The following is a 17835-nucleotide window of genomic DNA, read 5'->3' as shown; positions in this document are numbered from 1 at the left end:
CATAGTTTCTAATTCACTTTTGAGGGCGCTCTTCTTATTTGTTTTTGTAGGCCCTGGATCGAAACTGAAGCTATGTTGCAACAGTACCGGTATTTTTCCCCACATTTTTAGCAAATACAGTACTTTGTATGCCTAGTTTCTAAAATGTTGCTCACAATTTCGATCGTAATATCAAGCATTGTTGCAATTATTATTGTGAATTTGTTTATGGTTAAGCTGAACCGGCGGAACGGTCCTCCCACGATCAGTGGTTGGATACCATGGATGGGTGTTGGTGTTGAGTTCGGTGTCACTCCTTTGATTTACATAAAAAATGCAGAACACATGGTAGGTATACAAGTGCAGTACTATATTATATGTATGTTTGGTCTTTTTTGGTACATTATGTTGCATACCATTTAAAGTTTAGCTGAGGATGTTTTCTGAAATTTTTACATATGACAAGAAGGTCAATTAAACTAAGCAACTGGTATTTTAAGCCAATGGTATTTTTTCAAATAAAAAAATTATCAGATTATAATAGAAATAGCCTTTGACTTTTGATCTTTTTTTCAAGTTCATTTTACCATTTATCCACACTTCATGTAAATTCTTTTACAGCATGGCCCAGTATTTACTGTACTTGCCGCTGGCAAATACTTGACCTTTCTAATGGACATTGATGATCATCGTCAATATTTCTTCAATTCAAAGAACGTTGACTTCCAACAAGCAGTTGTAGATGCTGTACAAAACACTGGTAAGCTCCAATTCACATTGTAACAAATATAATTTTACCCCTCTGCTCACATATATATCCAGGATTAAATATACCCAGGGCATAAAAATAGTGAAATGAAGGGCTGAGCTTAATTAGATGTCCTATCTTTTGCATTACAATTTGCAAAATTTAGGGGTGGGAACAGGCCAGCTGGGCCCCGATTAGATCCGCACCTGTTACATCAGGCCCACAGCCTGCATCAGCCCTAACAATTGTATAATGTTTTAAAAGCACTAATAACTAAAACAATAATAAGAAAAAAAAAGTCTTTTGAGAAACGATTCTTATGTAAGCTCTGAATAATCATAAAGTATTATATTTTTCAGCATCACTAACACCTGAACTTTTCTTAAAGTACCACACAGACATGCATGATCTAATGAAAGGAAGATTAGCGCCCTCACAGCATAATAATTACTACGCAGACCTCAGCAACAAGTTTTCGAAGGAGATATGTAAATTACCTAAAAGGGGCGAGATGGATCTCATGAAGCTTATAAGGTATCAAGGTTAAATTAAAATAATAAACATATGTACTCAAATTATTCACCTGTATTTAAAGACTATATCAAACTGGAAAGTGTCAATTATTCTTTACTCAAATTATTCACCTGTATTTAAAGACTATACCAAACTGGAAAGTGTCAATTAAATGTTTGTACCTTGCAATATCTGTAATAAAAGTCTACCAATAATCTCTATCAGGGGTTCTCATGATTAAGTCGGACCTAATTAAAACTAAAACAATTGTTACTCACATGATTCTGTTATTGACGTCCACAGAAAGGTAATGTTTGGTGCAGTTGTAAAGAACTTGTTTGGTGAAGGAATTGTGTCTGGTGAAGAAAAGATGCAAGAACTTGAAGATACATTTGTTAAATTTGATGATCAGTTTGAGTATGGATCACAAATTCCAGGCTTTTTGCTTCGGTAAGTTACATCTGATTTAAGTACTGGTGTGAAAAGTAACTCTCTTATACGTCCATGGCGTTGGCTCCGAGAAAACACCGGTAGCTCTCCAACAAGTTTTAGAGGTACATCTGATATGTCATACGTTACCAATTGTAATTGTTGACTGTATTTAAAGTAAGTTTAGCTCCGACAAAACTCTGATGTAGCTCTGATAAACCTCTGGTGTAGCTCTGATAAAACTCTGATGTATCTCTGATAAAACTCTGATGTAGCTCTGATAAAACTCTGATGTAGCTCTGATAAAACTCTGATATAGCTCTGATATAGCTCTGATATAGCTCTGATAAAACTCTGATGTAGCTCTGATAAAACTCTGATGTAGCTCTGATAAAACTCTGATGTAGCTCTGATAAAACTCTGATGTAGCTCTGATAAAACTCTGATATAGCTCTGATAAAACTCTGATATAGCTCTGATAAAACTCTGATATAGCTCTGATAAAACTATGATATAGCTCTGATAAAACTATGATATAGCTCCGATATATGTCCAACAGTCTCAATTGTTAACTGTAATTAAAGAGCATGTAAATTTTGCTTTAAAGACACCTTCCCTACAATTTGTGACGTTTTGTAAAAATAATACATATATATTACTTTAAAAACATTAAACCAGGTCATTCCTTGTCTTAAATGTACGTTTTATGGTAAATTATGATAAAAAGTGAGAAACAATGCACTACCTAAGTAGCTCGCGGCAACTGACCTCTCGTGGACGGTTTTTAGGCCTAGCCTAGCTAGGCTTAGTTTTGTAGGCCTAGCTGGTAAACATCGGTAACGTACGAACATCGTACGCTAGCTATATACCTAGCCTGACGTTGTATAGTTGCTGCATTAATTGTCTTTCTATTTTTGCCAGACTCTGTTGATACAAATTGGGGAAAACCCCGTATTTTCGCTTAAAAGTTAGGAGTCTTCCATTTGTTTTGGCTTCACAATCGATTGAAAAGTGGGTGAATTACAGAAGAAAAACAGAAATATCAATCCGAGCGCAATGCATTTTGGGATTTATAGCTGGCCGCTATAATTATTAGAATCGACTTATTTTTCACATTTTAACCATTTAAAGACGAAAAAAGTTATCGCAATAGGACCATATAGTATTATTTTTACATTAAATATAGCTTGTGATCTTAAAATAGATCTAAAAAACGTAGGGAAGGTGTCTTTAAGTAACATATCTAAAATAAAATTTCCAATGGTTTTTTTTTTTAGAGACTGGGCTGCATGCAAACAATGGCTTCTCAAACTATTTACACAATTTCAAAATGACATAAAACCACAATCATCAAAATCAATGGTGAGTGTTCATTTGTAAATTACTGTAATATTTAAATGAACCAGAATATTTTACTCAATTTTACTGTACCATCAAACACTAAACTGACTCACAATATGATACTGAGGATGGTGGAGGACAGGGCCTCATGGAGGAGAGTTTTTAAATCATCTACGGTGCCCCAACAGCCCCAAACGGCTAAAGGTGAAGTAAGTAAACAAGGTTGTCAGTTTTTAAACATTTTCTTTTTCTTTTCCAGACTTTGGGTCAACAGATGATGAGTGAGGTTGGAAAATACGGACCAAATTTCGCACTTATGCTTTTATGGGCGTCTCAAGCCAATGCTATTCCAGTGAGTCACATTTGAACATCGTTATTTTTATCACCAGTTCATTTTATTAAATATATATGTTGCTATAATTATCTTTTTTCTTTCCAGATAAGTTTTTGGGTAATTGCATTTCTTCTCGACGATCCAGAAGAAATGGAAAAGGTTTCTGCAGAATTAAATGATGTATTAGGCGACAAACAAACTGACCTTATAATAGATGAAGAGATTATTGGTAAACTGCCCTCTATCAAGAGATGTATACTAGAAACGATTAGACTTCGCTCACCAGGTGTCATTGCTAGAAAGGTTATCAAGTCGTTTCATCTCAAGGTCTGTAAAACAATGCATGCTAGATTATAATATCAATGGCTTGATGGTATTTCTTTCAATCTCATGGTCTTTGGTTCAAATCCTGTAGGTCGTTTTCTGTATATACACTGGTATAATCTATTTACATAAAATATATATTTACATAGCAGCAAAAGGCTGAATTGCGTTGTTTACCTTGACCTTTGATCATAACACAATTACGCACATACAAAATATTGTTTGAATGAAGGTTTGCATGGCAAAATCAAATGTTACAAAGTTTGTGGTACACCACGTATATATAGTTCTGAAAAGAACTATTAAGTTTCTCGACTTTTGATCGTCCTCAGGACTCGGGAATGAGAAAGAAAAAATAAAATACAAAATTCCATGAGTAGGCCTATGAGATTAATGTATTGCCACTTCTTTTAATTTTGACATTTTATTTCAGGGCTACACTATCCCAGCAGGTGATATGCTGATGATCTCTCCCTATTGGGCTCATAGAGACCCTAGATACTTCCCAAATCCACATGCATTCAAACCGGTAAGTATTTTATCAAACTAGTTTGACTAAAAAAGTGTGATGTGGCCAAATAGGGTGGTGATATGACATCACATTTTTTTGTCACATAAAGTTTGATAGCGTAGACAGCTTTACAAAAATGTAATTTATGTACAGAGATTAGATTAATTTATAGATTGTAAAACAAAACGATGTGTTTACAGTCATAAATAAATTAATTTGGAAGTCTCTTACATTTCTAATTATGATCCAAATAGAACATATTATGTAAATTCAAATCACAGCGTGTCATGTCATCCCTCATATTGACCAGATTATAATGTTTTTCATGCTGCTGCTCTAGCCCGCTACGTCACAAGAGATGACGTAATCAGATATAAAGCAAGCAGCAGTTTTAGTACTGAGAGACTGACATTTTTGCGAAAATGCATACTCCACTATAATTTATAGGTCCCAGCTGCTAGACCCAAAAAACGTCTGGGTTGAACGATAAATCCCAAAGCATTTCTGGTATTTATGAGTCCCATGATATTATATAATACTGTAATTCGCTGTCAGATAATCATTGAATTATTATCAAAACAAAAAGAAAAAAAAAAGTTTTTGTTTGTACTAAAGTGACAGAAATTGAGTCTGTGTTTCATATCAAAGTTATTCACTTCTGTAACAAAAAATAATATTTATTCACATATAAAAAGAGAAAAGAAACGTATAATTATAACTCAAAAACCATTGTCTGACAGACAATTTAAGTATTTTTGCTTTAAATTATATTTTTTCAGGTAAAATAACTATTATGTGACAATAAAATGACACATTCAAAAACAAATTTGAAATAAAAAATATTTTTCAGAGGGACAATATATCTTTAAAACTGTTACGTCAATAAGCGAGCAGCGTTTTTTGTAAGAAATATTTCTTGTCTATTTTGTAAATGGTCGTCTCTGCTTAAAGTCTATTTTTATACTTTTTTTGACCACCATCCACATTTATATATACTTAATGATTTTTAATGATTTATAAAGAAATATATGTTTGTGGAAAATCAGTAAACAATAACAACCAGTAAAAGCTCAATAGAAAGAAATGAACGCGAGTCTTTCTATTAGATAATCTAAACAAATTAAAAAGGTGTGCTTACCAATCAGATAATATATCAGCTTAAAGGCAGTTTCAGCAATATAATATCACAATTGATTTCTGACGCATCTCTTTTTTTGTCGTAGGATCGTTGGTTGGCAGCTGATCTTGATAAGAACTTGTTTCTAGATGGGTTTGTAGGATTTGGCGGAGGTCGATACCAATGTCCAGGAAGGTAAACTAGTCTAAATTATTAAATTCAGAGTAATAGAATTAGATTTGGAAGCCTTCTCTCGTTTCCCTAAGTCATAGGCTGAGTTAATACAACCAGACCAAGTCCTGCACACTTAAATAATAAAACTGATTTACAAATTGTTTTCTTCTTGTCTGCTAGATGGTTTGCGTTGATGGAAATGCATGTTTTAATAACACTACTACTGCAGCAGCTTTCTTTCACAGCTTTAAGCACATTGCCACAACCTGTAAGTATACATGTCTACTTCAGTGCATGATTTACGCAATAAGATTTTCTTTAGGGTTACCACTAAAATCCAGTCAAACATATAAATATAGAATATTTTTGTTAGCAATATCAAAATTTCGGCCAATTTAAAATGCTTTATGTAGTTATTTTACACAAAAATGTTTTGTTTTTCAGAGTCAAATTCATGTTGTTGGTACTCAACATCCAAAGCACACCTACCCAGTTACGTTTTCTAAATGAAACTAATAAACAAGTTGTGATTTTTTTTTTCTTTTTACCTTTTGATTAACCATGTGCAAATGCAAATTATTAACCAAATATTTAACTTAAACCTTAAAATTTTAGTAAATTATTGAATTGAATAAATACAGTATTATAAAACATTAATTATACATACAATTTTTAAGATATTGGGAGTGAGAATTCAACTACAGTTTGTCATTGCTCAATGTGTAAATGTAATCCAACTACCAATGTACTTACTTGGGTGTGAAAGTTTAGCAAAAGCCTAAATGTCTTCAATTTACTTAAATATGTGTCAAACATTCCAAAAAATGAAATATTTTAATTACAATAGAATTTGTATTTTTATATGAATTTATATTTAAAAAATGTAAGATAATTAGAAATAACATATTTTGCGTTGAATGTCAACCTTGTAATGAATAAGCACTGCACACAGGGAGACGTACCAACAAAATTAAGTTTTATTATAAATAAGTTTTCTATAAGCTTACTATTGATATATATTATAAATACAGTAAAAATAAAGTTGAAACTAAACCCTGTAACAGTGATACAAATTTAGTAACTGAAAGACATTGTTCATTTTGGAGAAGTTTTAAAATATAACATCTGCTTTTTAATAAAATGTTATACAATCTGTTTTTTACAAATTCTAGCAGGAACTCTTGCAATCTTCACAGTTTTTCCTGAAAACAATAGAAAAAATAATTTATTATTAAATAATACAAATTACTAAAAAATATATCATACAATGGAGAAAAATTAATATACTATTTTTAATTATGTTGGAATTTAACTTAACTTAACGAAATAAAAACATATTGGAGTTCAATTTTGAATGCAAATACGTAAGCTGTACAACAAAGTTGACACAAGCAACAATTTAATACAGCTAAAAGTATAAATTCACCAAAATAATTGGCTTACCTAATTTGAGGTCATAAGTTTCCGTTTTTGATACAATTAACTGAAGACTTGGAAAGATGCTTCTATAATTATCTTCAGTTAAAGTGATGCTTAGCGATGTTTCTCGAGCTACAAAATTCAGCGAGGAACTGAGGTAGTTCAACCCAGTAATATTAAACGTTGTAGACTTTGGTGGTAGAACAAAGTCAAATTCTAAGCACGATCTTATCCGTATACCACCAAACCCAAATGTTATTGTTTGTAAAAAACCACCCATTCCAGTTTGGAAGTTGACAGCCCCGGTACCATCTGGGTTCTCTGTCCATGTCTGTTTGAAAACAAAATAGTCTGCACATCATAGGAAAATGAAAGCTTTTGTAACACAAACCAGGCACCTGATTTAGGCAGGGGCTGAACATATTTAAGATAAAATAATGACTTTTTTTTTTCTGCAACCCAATGGATCGTTTTTATCATTTATGAAATATTTAGCACCCCTAAACCCCCCCCCCCCCCCCAAATCTATAATGCTGGATCCGCACCTGCAAACTATTATAGCTATCATCACTGGCCTATTGAGACAAACACTGATACCCAGTAGAAACCTTATCACTTTTGAGACCAAACAAAGTGACAAACCATTTTCACAGAATAGAGGTTGGCTGAGTATTAAACATATATTTCTGTACCATGTGCATATCCCATTTAATAGGGGTGTATCCTAAACAGGGGTGTCCCAAAGGAGGGGTCTACTGTTGCAAAAACTTGAAGTAGTTGATTGGAAATATATATCAGTTAATATCTTACCATGAATGGTTCTTGTATATTGGCGAATGTTTTATTGAATACATTATACGCTTTAGTGAAATTCTTGAGTTTGAGCCAGTTAATGGTAAACATCGCCCAAGTCATGGCAGGACCATCGGGGTTAGTCACTGGCTTCCCCTTGTAAGTTTCATACAGTAGAAGGTCGTTGACCTGAACATCATCAGGCATGTCATACATCAATGGAAACTGAAGGAGGATGGCATCTGCTTGTTTCACAACAGTTCCTATTATAAATTACAATTTTGTTTTAAGCTCTGTCTACACTATCAAACTTTATTTGACAAAATAATGTGATGAGCTCATATTATATGGACATGATGATTTCATATCACTACCATATTAAAGCATATCACCACCAAATTTGGACACAAACTAGTTTGACAGAGCTTTAGACATGTTTCATATTTTTTATCAATAGCTTCCAAATTATCTGTGTTGGCCATGGTCCACTCTTTGACTGTTTGTGACAAATAAATTTAATATATTCAGTAAATAGTTATCTAAAAAAATATTTCTAAAGTAAAAATAAACTTGGAAAAGGAAAATGCAGAGATGGCCTACAGCAATTAAGGTGGATATGTATATTGTATTATGTTTCACCAATTATGGGTTAAATGGCCACTTATTCAGTAGAATTTTTAAAGTATCATGGCTAAAACAATAGATGTGGACAAAAATACCTTAAAACATTATTGGTGTAACTTTCAATTAGTCTCTAAAATGTATCCAAAAAAAGATAAAACATGAGCAATGATTTAAGCATGAATATAATCCATACCCAATTGGTAACCATCATATTCTGGGTGGTACTTAAGACTTGCATCATACGGAATGTACATTTGATTACCAACATCACTCCAACACTCAGGCACACTGGTGTTGAGCATCTGTGCTAATTGTTCTGGTAGTAGCAGACTTATTTTTGCTACCATGTTTGTGTATACAGAGTTATTGACGTTTTTATGGTATTCATCAGGAGGCATAACACCTGTGGGAATAAAAGAACAATTTAGTATCAGTACTTAAAATATAAAACAATAAGCTGGTATACAATTTATTGTAAGCTGGTATACAATTTATTGTAAAACTGAATTAGGTTCATCAAAACTCACTTAATACAGTATGATGATGAATAATGTATTTTATACTAAGTTCAGGAGGCTTATAATACTATTAGATAAGTTCATGACGTGGTCACTGGAATATTTCCATTTCAATAGATGCTTAAATCAATGCATTGTGTAGAATTGAATTATATTAAAATTGAATAAACTCACCCTTCACTCCATATTTGGTGTTGCTAATATTGTATACTCTCGAATACCAAAATTCAGCAAGACCTTTAGCCAGATCGAACCCGTTCTCTTCAAGAAGGAACTGTACATCTTCAGTCATTCTCACATATTGTTGGAGAGCATATGCTATGTCTCCATTGACGTGCTGTTCAAATTTACCAACGGTTCTGTCTGGACAGACATCATAACCTAATTTTTATCAAACGTAAAATTTAATTTAATAAAATAAATGTTCATAGTTAGACATAAATATATTTTGCTAACTGTATTATAAGGAATATGTTAAATTCTGCCAAAGATAAAGAATGTTTATTTTTTTCCAGTTTCTTAAAAACTAAAAACTGCTGTACTATAATGTATATTTTGTTATATCATGTTATTACCTGAAAAAGCCATTTCCCAAGGGTACATTGTCCCATTGTAACCATTAAACTTAGCAATATTTCTTGCTGCGTCTATATGTCGTGTTCGTGAACTAAGCATTGACTTTGCAAGGTTTGGATGAAACAACATAATTGGAGGGTACATCCACGTCTCCTGGTCCCAAAACACATGCCCCATGTAGTCCTGGTTGCCCCCACCATTGGCAAGTCCTCCAGGTGCTAGCCCATAAAATGGAAAATCAAGTCTGCCTGTTGTATTTAGAGGAGGAAGTGAGCTCAATATATAGTACATGCTACTGTATATTATTCTTGATAAGTACACATTGTCAATGTCTATATGCCCATTACGCCATTTTGTTTCCCATGCAGCGACATGGCTTAGATACAACTCATTATTGGCAGCCATTTTGAGTCCTTCTGTATGGAAGTAATATGCCTCGTCACCACTAATCTTAGAAATAGATGTTATAAAGTTGTATTGTCTCGCTGAAACATCCTTTGGTAAAGTGATGCATGATGGGACATCTGTCCAGTAGACGTAAGCTGTAACCACTTGTGTGCTGTCATGTTCAGGAGTAATTATTCCTCCTTGCATACTTCTATAAACATAGATATTTTATGCACAATTAATAATTTCATTTTGCATTCTGGTCAGTTGCGAATCATCCCACTAATCATTTTTTTTTCATCTTTTTGTATATAATAATGAATTTCGATAAACTAACCACTACACATTTATTCAATTATGAATGTTAGATGAATAGCATACTGATAGTATACATTGAACTTATTATACTTGATATTATTACTTCCGATTTGATACCCTTGTGTAAAATGTTGGTTCCACCAAATGTTAGTAGTTAAAAGAATTTTAATAGAATGTGACAAGGCATAGACGCCCTGCTATTGGCTCCTCGCTGTTGGATGCATACAATTAACATTTTTCATTTTTTAAATTTTAAGTTTAAAAATCATAAAATTAGAAGAATTACCTTATATTATCCTTTAAAGGATTTTCTTTGAAATTTATATCAATACTCTTTGGTAAAAAATTTGTGTCCAATTTCACGCTGATTTCATCCGATTTATTACTTTTTCTACTGATAATAATCTGGTTAACAAGAAGTCTATTCAACACTTGGTGCGCATATGTTGTATGGATCACCTCTATATCATCTGTTGTTATCTGGTGCACAAACACACCTGAAAAATAGGAGGAATGGGGAAACCCACCTCATCATTCAAAAACAATTTTGACAGACACATAACAAACACTAAGAGAAGAGACAACCCTTACAAGTTTTAACTCACTGCCTCTTTAACATCACTAAAGGTAAGCACCTTCAAAGCCTTCAGCTCAGCCTAAAATATAATTCTAGGCCTGCTATAACAAATCCTAATAATAACACAGCACCCACCCAAGCAATCATCAGAGGTGATCGAAGCATAATATTTAACTAACTTATTTTTGTTTCGACACATTTAACTTATAGTTATAATAGATAACACTATGCAATTGTATGACCCACTATACGACCCCCGGGAGAGGTGCGTCATTTACAAATAATTATTGATGCAGGGGTGCATAAAGAAACCTGGTATGTCACATCAATGAACAATGGTGCGTCAATGTCCGTCACTTTACCACCCACCATGTTATAAACAACATGGTCAAAATGGGTGCGTCATGGTCACCTAAAGATAAGTCACTTTTTTATGCACGGGGGCATCATGGTATGACGCACATCGGGAAAAATGACGCATTTTTCCGGTGATCGTTTAGCGGGTCATAGAATTGACAAGTGCATTACCTTTTGCAACATCTAAGGTGTAGAGGTGAGAAGCAGATACTGGTGATTCCTGCAGAGATGCAGTGATGGCAGCAGTGGATGGCACTCTTGCACGATGACTACTAGTACTCTTGCCATTGTAAAGACCGTTAACATACACAGTGTTACTGTAGATTACTGTGGCTAAGTACCCATTGCCCACAGATGGTTGCTGCTTGCTATTTGATGGAAACCTTTTTAGATAGAAAAATCAATTTTTTTTTTTTTAATGTTCACTAACCGAAATCCCTTTACATTCGTAAAATTACACTAAGATGCTCTACAGAAGCTAACTCTTGAGTAGTTTGAGGAGAGGAAAACAAGTCATCCAGGTGTGTTATTCAGACATGCTGCTTGTAAACAAGTTACAGTATGAGGGTTGCTTTCAATAACATGACAGAAGAATCCCCTTAATGCAGGGCCATTTTCTTGGCTAAGATTAAGAAGTACAAATCTAAATTGTTGTTTATGTTCCAATCTTTGTTTATGTTATTGTTGCTTATTTGAATTTATTATTATAGTTTATTATGTTTAGATTCAACCATGTTAGTGGCAGTTTCATCGCTGTTGGTTGTGAACTGAATAAAATAAATAAATAATGTCACAACCATGGATTAATCTTTTTAACCCTGCCAACCTGGATGGAGAATAAGAAATGTTACAAAACATAAAAGCTTGACTGACTGAATAAATCACAATACACTTGACAATTGTATGACCCACTATACAACCCCTGGGAGAGGTGCATCATTTGTCCGATGTGCGTCATACCATGACACACCCTGGGTCAAAAAAGTGACTTATCTTTAGGTAACCATGACGCACCAATTTTGAAGAACAATTAGCATGTTGTTCATATGGTGGTGGTAAAGTGACGGACATTCACAAACCATTGTTTATTGATGTGACGTACCATTTAGGTTTTTGGATGCACCCCTGCGTCAATAATTATTTGTAAATGATGCACTTCTCTTGGGGGTCGTATAGTGGGTCATACAATTGACAAGTGCACAACAAGTAAGTCATCAAACATGCTTACACAGTAGATGTAAACACTGTAGGGTCATCAGATGATGATTCATAATGATGACCTGCAAATAGACATACATCTCTACTGTACTGATCTTGCCATCTCGATAGTGATTGTTGATAATCATTTGATACTTCGAAAAAGAGTTTTGGAATAGTTATTGAGTAATCATCAGTGTTGTCCACAATCAGTTCAGTGTTCATGGAGGATGAGAGTAAAATATTTAGCAAAACGAAAAAAAGTAAAACTAATGCAGCTCCAGCCACTTGCAACAAACCAATTTCATACTGCGATAAAAAATGTTTACAATGTTATATTATCACAATATAAAAAATAATTAAAAGAGAGAATAGCAAAAATTGTTTTAATTATTTTGGTCTAACTAGCCTATTTTAGGCCTACTCTAGCCTACCAATTTAATCAAACGAATAGTATTAGTAGAATAGCTCACTTTTAATACTACTACAAGCTGGCCCAGTCACTAGCTAGACTAGAGTAGAGTAGACCATACCTATATAGCTACTTACTAATACTATTCTGCTGTTCAGTAGTAATACTTAATAGTATAGCTAGCTAGCAATACTGCTAGCTAGCTACTATTAAGTATTACTACTGAACTATAGCCCTAGGCCTAGCTAGCCCTTTGAGGCCCAGCCTAGGGGCTAGGCCTAGTTACTTACGGTACTCACCACCAGGAACTGGTCATACCGCCCACCGGGAAAGCGAGGATTGGCTTCTTTCACTACTCTTCTTGACGGAGGAGGATTTTCTAGGCCTAGACTTTGTGAAGTTTCGATGTTTTTTTCACAGTTAGATTGAATCAATTTCATATTTTAAATGTGATATAAATATTATCTCTGAATTATAAAAAATCTGAACCACCGTGTGCTATCAATTTACACTAGCCTAGGCCTAGGCCTACTGCATGATGATGATTTCAACAACAACAACACTCAGGTATATTATGTAGTTGTTTTTTGATAACAGAGAACTATCACTTATGCCATCCTCGTATATAATTAATTTCGTACGGAAAATACATTTAATTTATTATATCATTAGGTAGAGTATCATTCTTATAATTAATTATCAGTAGTATATATAATTTTTTAAATGTTAGGGATATATTTTAAAATAACTATAAATAGATATATAATTACACAAACACGAGATGTTCTTTTCTGCCTGAAACCTAGGCCCAAGCTAGGCCTCCTCCTCCTCTGCCCATTACTTCGTTCGTTTCGCTACCTGATCCGTGCAGGCCTAGGCCTAGGCCAGACTGGATATTAAGATTGCAAGCCAAAAAGGTAGATTTAGAAGCATATTATTGATTACCCATCATAAGTGTCACCCTTAACAGATAGTTAAGCTATGTTTGTAGGTCATAGCTTATTTTAGACAATATTTTAGCCTCCAAAAAGGGCAGATTAGGCCTAGGCCTATATAGGCCTACTAGCCTTATTAGGCTAGCCTAGGCCTAGCTAGGCCTAGGTAGGCTAGCATCTCTCTACTCTAGCTAGTAGCCTAGGTAGGCCTAGTATTACTAGGCCTATAGCCTAGGCCTACTACTAGGGCTAGGCCTAGCCTAGTCTAGCTAGTAGGCCTAGGCCTAGTAGGCTACTACTAGTACTACTCTAGGCCTAGGCCTACTACTACTACTAGGCCTAGCTAGAGGCTAGGCCCACCTGGTTAGGCCCTACTAGGGAACTGGCTAGGCTAGGCCTACTTACTATACTAGCTAATAAGTAGCTAGGCCTAGTAGGCTAGCCTAACTAGCTAGCTCTATGTATTCTAGTTAGGGCCTAGGCCTAGACTAGTTTATTAGGCCTTAGTTTAGGCTGATTATTTTAGTTAAATAAATAGGCATATAACCAGGCTCAGTCTAAACACTCTAGGCCTATCTATATGAGACCTGTGCTATTAATTATAGGACTAGGCCTAGGGCCTTGCTGGCTAGCCAGCAGAATGGTATAGAGAGGCATAGGCCTAGCTAGGGATAGGCTGGGGGGTCATAGACAGCCTATCTATATAAAATATTAGTGTGTAAGTAAGTTGATTTCATTGCTAATGGCAAGGTATTACTGTTAGGCCTGTTTATTTTCAGGTTGAAAGCAATGGATAAAGAGAGATTCAATTCTACAACAAAAGAGACAAAAGTCAAACTCAAACTGATAATTAACAATGTTTCCAGTTAATTAATGTTAATTATTTTAATAGATTGTAGTGACCCTAACTACCTTACTGTTTGTGTATGGCTGTAATATTATATTAAATGTCATCACAATTAGTAAGGTTGTGAGGCTTCACAATTTCAAACAACTCTTCTTGTGTCTCTTCTTCATGTGGATGGATTAAAAAATACTGTGAGTATTGTACAGAAGAACAAACTCTTTATATGAATATATCATCATCAATCACAATATCAAATATGATCAGTGTAGTCAAAATTTGATAACGTAGCATGCATCTTATAATATCTACATCATCAATATTAATACTCTACATCTCATTGTTGGATATGATCAGTGTAGTCATAATTTGATAACTGAGCACGCATCTTTTAATATCTACATCATCAATAATTAATATTAATACTCTACATCACATTGTTGGATATGATCAGTGTAGTCATAATTTTATAACTGAGCACGCATCTTTAAATATCTAAATCATCAATAATTAATATTAATAATCTATATCACATTGTTGGATATGATCTGTGTAGTCATAATTTGATAACTGAGCATGCATCTTTTAATATCTACCTCATCAATAATTAATATTAATAATCTATATCACATTGTTGGATATGATCAGTGTAGTCATAATTTTGATAACTGAGCACGCATCTTTGAATATCTACCTCATCAACAATTATTATTAATAATCTATATCACATTGATGAATATTATAAGTGTAGTCATAATTTGATAACTGAGCACGCATCTTTTAATATCTACCTCATCAATAATTAATATTAATATCATATATCACATTGTTAGATGTGATCAGTGTAGTCAGAATTTGATAACTGAGCACGCATCTTTTAATATCTACCTCATCAATAATTATTATTAATATCTTATATCACATTGTTCGAAATGATCAGTGTAGTCAGAATTTGATAACTGAGCACGCATCTTTTAATATCTACCTCATCAATAATTATTATTAATAATCTATATCACATTGTTGGATATGATCAGTGTACATAATTTGATAACTGAGCACGCATCTTTTAATATCTACCTTATCAATAACTATTAATAATATCCTATATCACAATGTTGGATATGATCAGTGTAGTCATAATTTTATAACTGAGCACCCATCTTTCAATATCTATTTCATCAATAATTATTATTAATAATCTATATCACTTTGTTGGATATGATCAGTGTAGTCATAATTTGATAACTGAGCAAAAATCTTTTAACATAGATACATCATCATTAATTAATATTAATAATCTCTATCATACTGTTGGATATGATCTGTTTAGTTTTTTAATATCTACCTTATCAATAACTATTAATAATATCCTATATCACAATGTTGGATATGATCAGTGTAGTCATAATTTTATAACTGAGCACCCATCTTTCAATATCTACCTCATCATTAATTAATATTAATAATTTATATCACACCGTTGGATATGATCTGTTTAGTTTTTTAATATATACCTTATCAATAATTATTATTAATAATCTATATCACATTGTTCGATATGATCAGTGTAGTCATAATTTGATAACTGAGCACGCATCTTTTAATACCTACCTCATCAATAATTAATATTAATATCATATATCACATTGTTAGATGTGATCAGTGTAGTCAGAATTTGATAACTGAGCACGCATCTTTTAATATCTACCTCATCAATAATTATTATTAATAATCTATATCACATTGTTAGATGTGATCAGTGTAGTCATAATTTGATAACTGAGCACGCATCTTTCAATATCTACCTCATCAATAATTAATATTAATAATCTATATCACATTGTTCGATATGATCAGTGTAGTCATAATTTGATAACTGAGCACGCATCTTTAAATATCTACCTCATCAATAATTATTATTAATATCATATATCACATTGTTAGCTGTGATCAGTGTTGTCAGAATTTGATAACTGAGCACACATCTTTTAATATCTACCTCATCAATAATTATTATTAATATCTTATATCACATTGTTCGATATGATCAGTGTAGTCAGAATTTGATAACTGAGCACGCATCTTTTAATATCTACCTCATCAATAATTATTATTAATAATCTATATCACATTGTTGGATATGATCAGTGTAGTCATAATTTTATAACTGAGCACCCATCTTTCAATATCTATTTCATCAATAATTATTATTAATAATCTATATCACATTGTTGGATATGATCAGTGTAGTCATAATTTGATAACTGAGCAAAAATCTTTTAATAAAGATACATCATCATTAATTAATATTAATAATCTCTATCATACTGTTGGATATGATCTGTTTAGTTTTTTATTATCTACCTTATCAATAACTATTAATAATATCCTATATCACAATGTTGGATATGATCAGTGTAGTCATAATTTTATAACTGAGCACCCATCTTTCAATATCTACCTCATCATTAATTAATATTAATAATCTATATCACACTGTTGGATATGATCTGTTTCGTTTTTTAATATATACCTTATCAATAATTATTATTAATAATCTATATCACATTGTTCGATATGATCAGTGTAGTCATAATTTGATAACTGAGCACGCATCTTTTAATATCTACCTCATCAATAATTAATATTAATATCATATATCACATTGTTAGATGTGATCAGTGTAGTCAGAATTTGATAACTGAGCACGCATCTTTTAATATCTACCTCATCAATAATTATTATTAATAATCTATATCACATTGTTAGATGTGATCAGTGTAATCATAATTTGATAACTGAGCACGCATCATTTAATATCTACCTCATCAATAATTAATATTAATAATCTATATCACATTGTTCGATATGATCAGTGTAGTCATAATTTGATAACTGAGCAAGCATCTTTAAATATCTACCTCATCAATAATTATTATCAATATCATATATCACATTGTTAGATGTGATCAGTGTAGTCAGAATTTGATAACTGAGCACGCATCTTTTAATATCTAATTCATCAATAATCATTATTAATAATCTATATTACATTGTTCAATATGATCAGTGTAGTCATAATTTGATAACTGAGCACGCATCTTCTAATATCTACCTCATCAATAATTAATATTAATAATCTATATCACATTGTTGGATATGATCAGTGTAGTCATAATTTGATAACTGAGCACGCATCTTTTAATATCTACCTCATCAATAATTAATATTAATAATCTATATCACATTGTTCGATATGATCAGTGTAGTTATAATTTGATAACCGAGCACGCATATTTTAATATCTACCTCATCAATAATTAATATTAATAATCTATATCACATTGTTCGATATGATCAGTGTAGTCATAATTTGATAACTGAGCATGCATCTTTTAATATCTAC

At 32.8% G+C, this 17835-nt stretch overlaps 4 protein-coding genes and 1 long non-coding RNA gene across 6 annotated transcripts in view; 4 read left to right on the top strand and 1 right to left on the bottom strand.

The window, feature by feature from the left end:
- The window catches only part of LOC144847582 (tubulin alpha-1A chain-like), a 66829-nt gene that overhangs the window by 9233 nt on the left and 39761 nt on the right, over positions 1-17835 (top strand). The window lies entirely within an intron of this gene.
- LOC144847581 (24-hydroxycholesterol 7-alpha-hydroxylase-like) lies at positions 145-6444 on the top strand. Its single transcript, XM_078704015.1, has 11 exons — positions 145-327; positions 601-739; positions 1087-1261; positions 1544-1690; positions 2947-3031; positions 3270-3362; positions 3450-3671; positions 4102-4197; positions 5403-5491; positions 5651-5738; positions 5915-6444. Exons 1-11 carry the CDS (start codon positions 145-147, stop codon positions 5978-5980), a joined length of 1383 nt encoding a protein of 460 aa, XP_078560141.1. The 3' UTR covers positions 5981-6444.
- LOC144848910 (uncharacterized) overlaps positions 5060-17835 on the top strand; it is a 162750-nt gene continuing 149974 nt past the window's right edge. Inside the window, exon 1 of the mRNA XM_078705862.1 lies at positions 5060-5097. The gene's annotated coding sequence lies outside the window, so the exon portion shown is untranslated. The remainder of the gene's footprint in view (positions 5098-17835) is intronic.
- LOC144847575 (protein-glucosylgalactosylhydroxylysine glucosidase-like) lies at positions 6430-13212 on the bottom strand. Of its 2 annotated transcripts, none has more exons than XM_078704007.1 (10): positions 12938-13212; positions 12267-12544; positions 11210-11421; positions 10391-10601; positions 9399-9997; positions 8998-9204; positions 8499-8708; positions 7700-7944; positions 6914-7220; positions 6430-6672 (listed from the first exon to the last, which is right to left on the bottom strand). In XM_078704007.1, the coding sequence occupies exons 1-10, from the start codon at positions 13085-13087 to the stop codon at positions 6614-6616; spliced, it is 2478 nt and encodes an 825-aa protein (XP_078560133.1). In that variant the 5' UTR covers positions 13088-13212; the 3' UTR covers positions 6430-6613. The 2 variants fall into 2 exon arrangements, with proteins under 2 accessions (XP_078560133.1, XP_078560134.1); XM_078704008.1 differs by having other exon boundaries at positions 12947-13212.
- LOC144847694 (uncharacterized) lies at positions 13497-14493 on the top strand. Its single transcript, XR_013613774.1, has 2 exons — positions 13497-13564; positions 14362-14493. It is a non-coding gene; the product is annotated as an uncharacterized LOC144847694 (long non-coding RNA).

This window comes from Antedon bifida, chromosome 7, assembly GCF_963402885.1.
Source record: "Antedon bifida chromosome 7, ecAntBifi1.1, whole genome shotgun sequence".
NCBI lineage: Eukaryota > Metazoa > Echinodermata > Crinoidea > Comatulida > Antedonidae > Antedon > Antedon bifida.
Note: the sequence above shows the minus strand (reverse complement) of the source record. Positions and strands in the feature narration are given on the sequence as shown.

What these genes read in the sequence shown, in the direction of transcription:
- LOC144847581 (XM_078704015.1), top strand. Translation starts at nt 145, where the DNA reads ATGTTGCTCACAATTTCGATCGTAATATCAAGCATTGTTGCAATTATT. An exon ending in ATTCCAGGCTTTTTGCTTCG is followed by an intron (nt 1,691 to 2,946) that starts GTAAGTTACATC and finishes TTTTTTTTTTAG; the next exon opens with AGACTGGGCTGCATGCAAAC. An exon ending in CGATACCAATGTCCAGGAAG is followed by an intron (nt 5,492 to 5,650) that starts GTAAACTAGTCT and finishes CTTGTCTGCTAG; the next exon opens with ATGGTTTGCGTTGATGGAAA.
- LOC144847575 (XM_078704007.1), bottom strand. Translation starts at nt 13,087, where the DNA reads ATGAAATTGATTCAATCTAACTGTGAAAAAAACATCGAAACTTCACAA. An exon ending in TTGGGAAATGGCTTTTTCAG is followed by an intron (nt 9,205 to 9,398) that starts GTAATAACATGA and finishes GATAAAAATTAG; the next exon opens with GTTATGATGTCTGTCCAGAC. An exon ending in ATATGATGGTTACCAATTGG is followed by an intron (nt 7,945 to 8,498) that starts GTATGGATTATA and finishes AATTTATAATAG; the next exon opens with GAACTGTTGTGAAACAAGCA.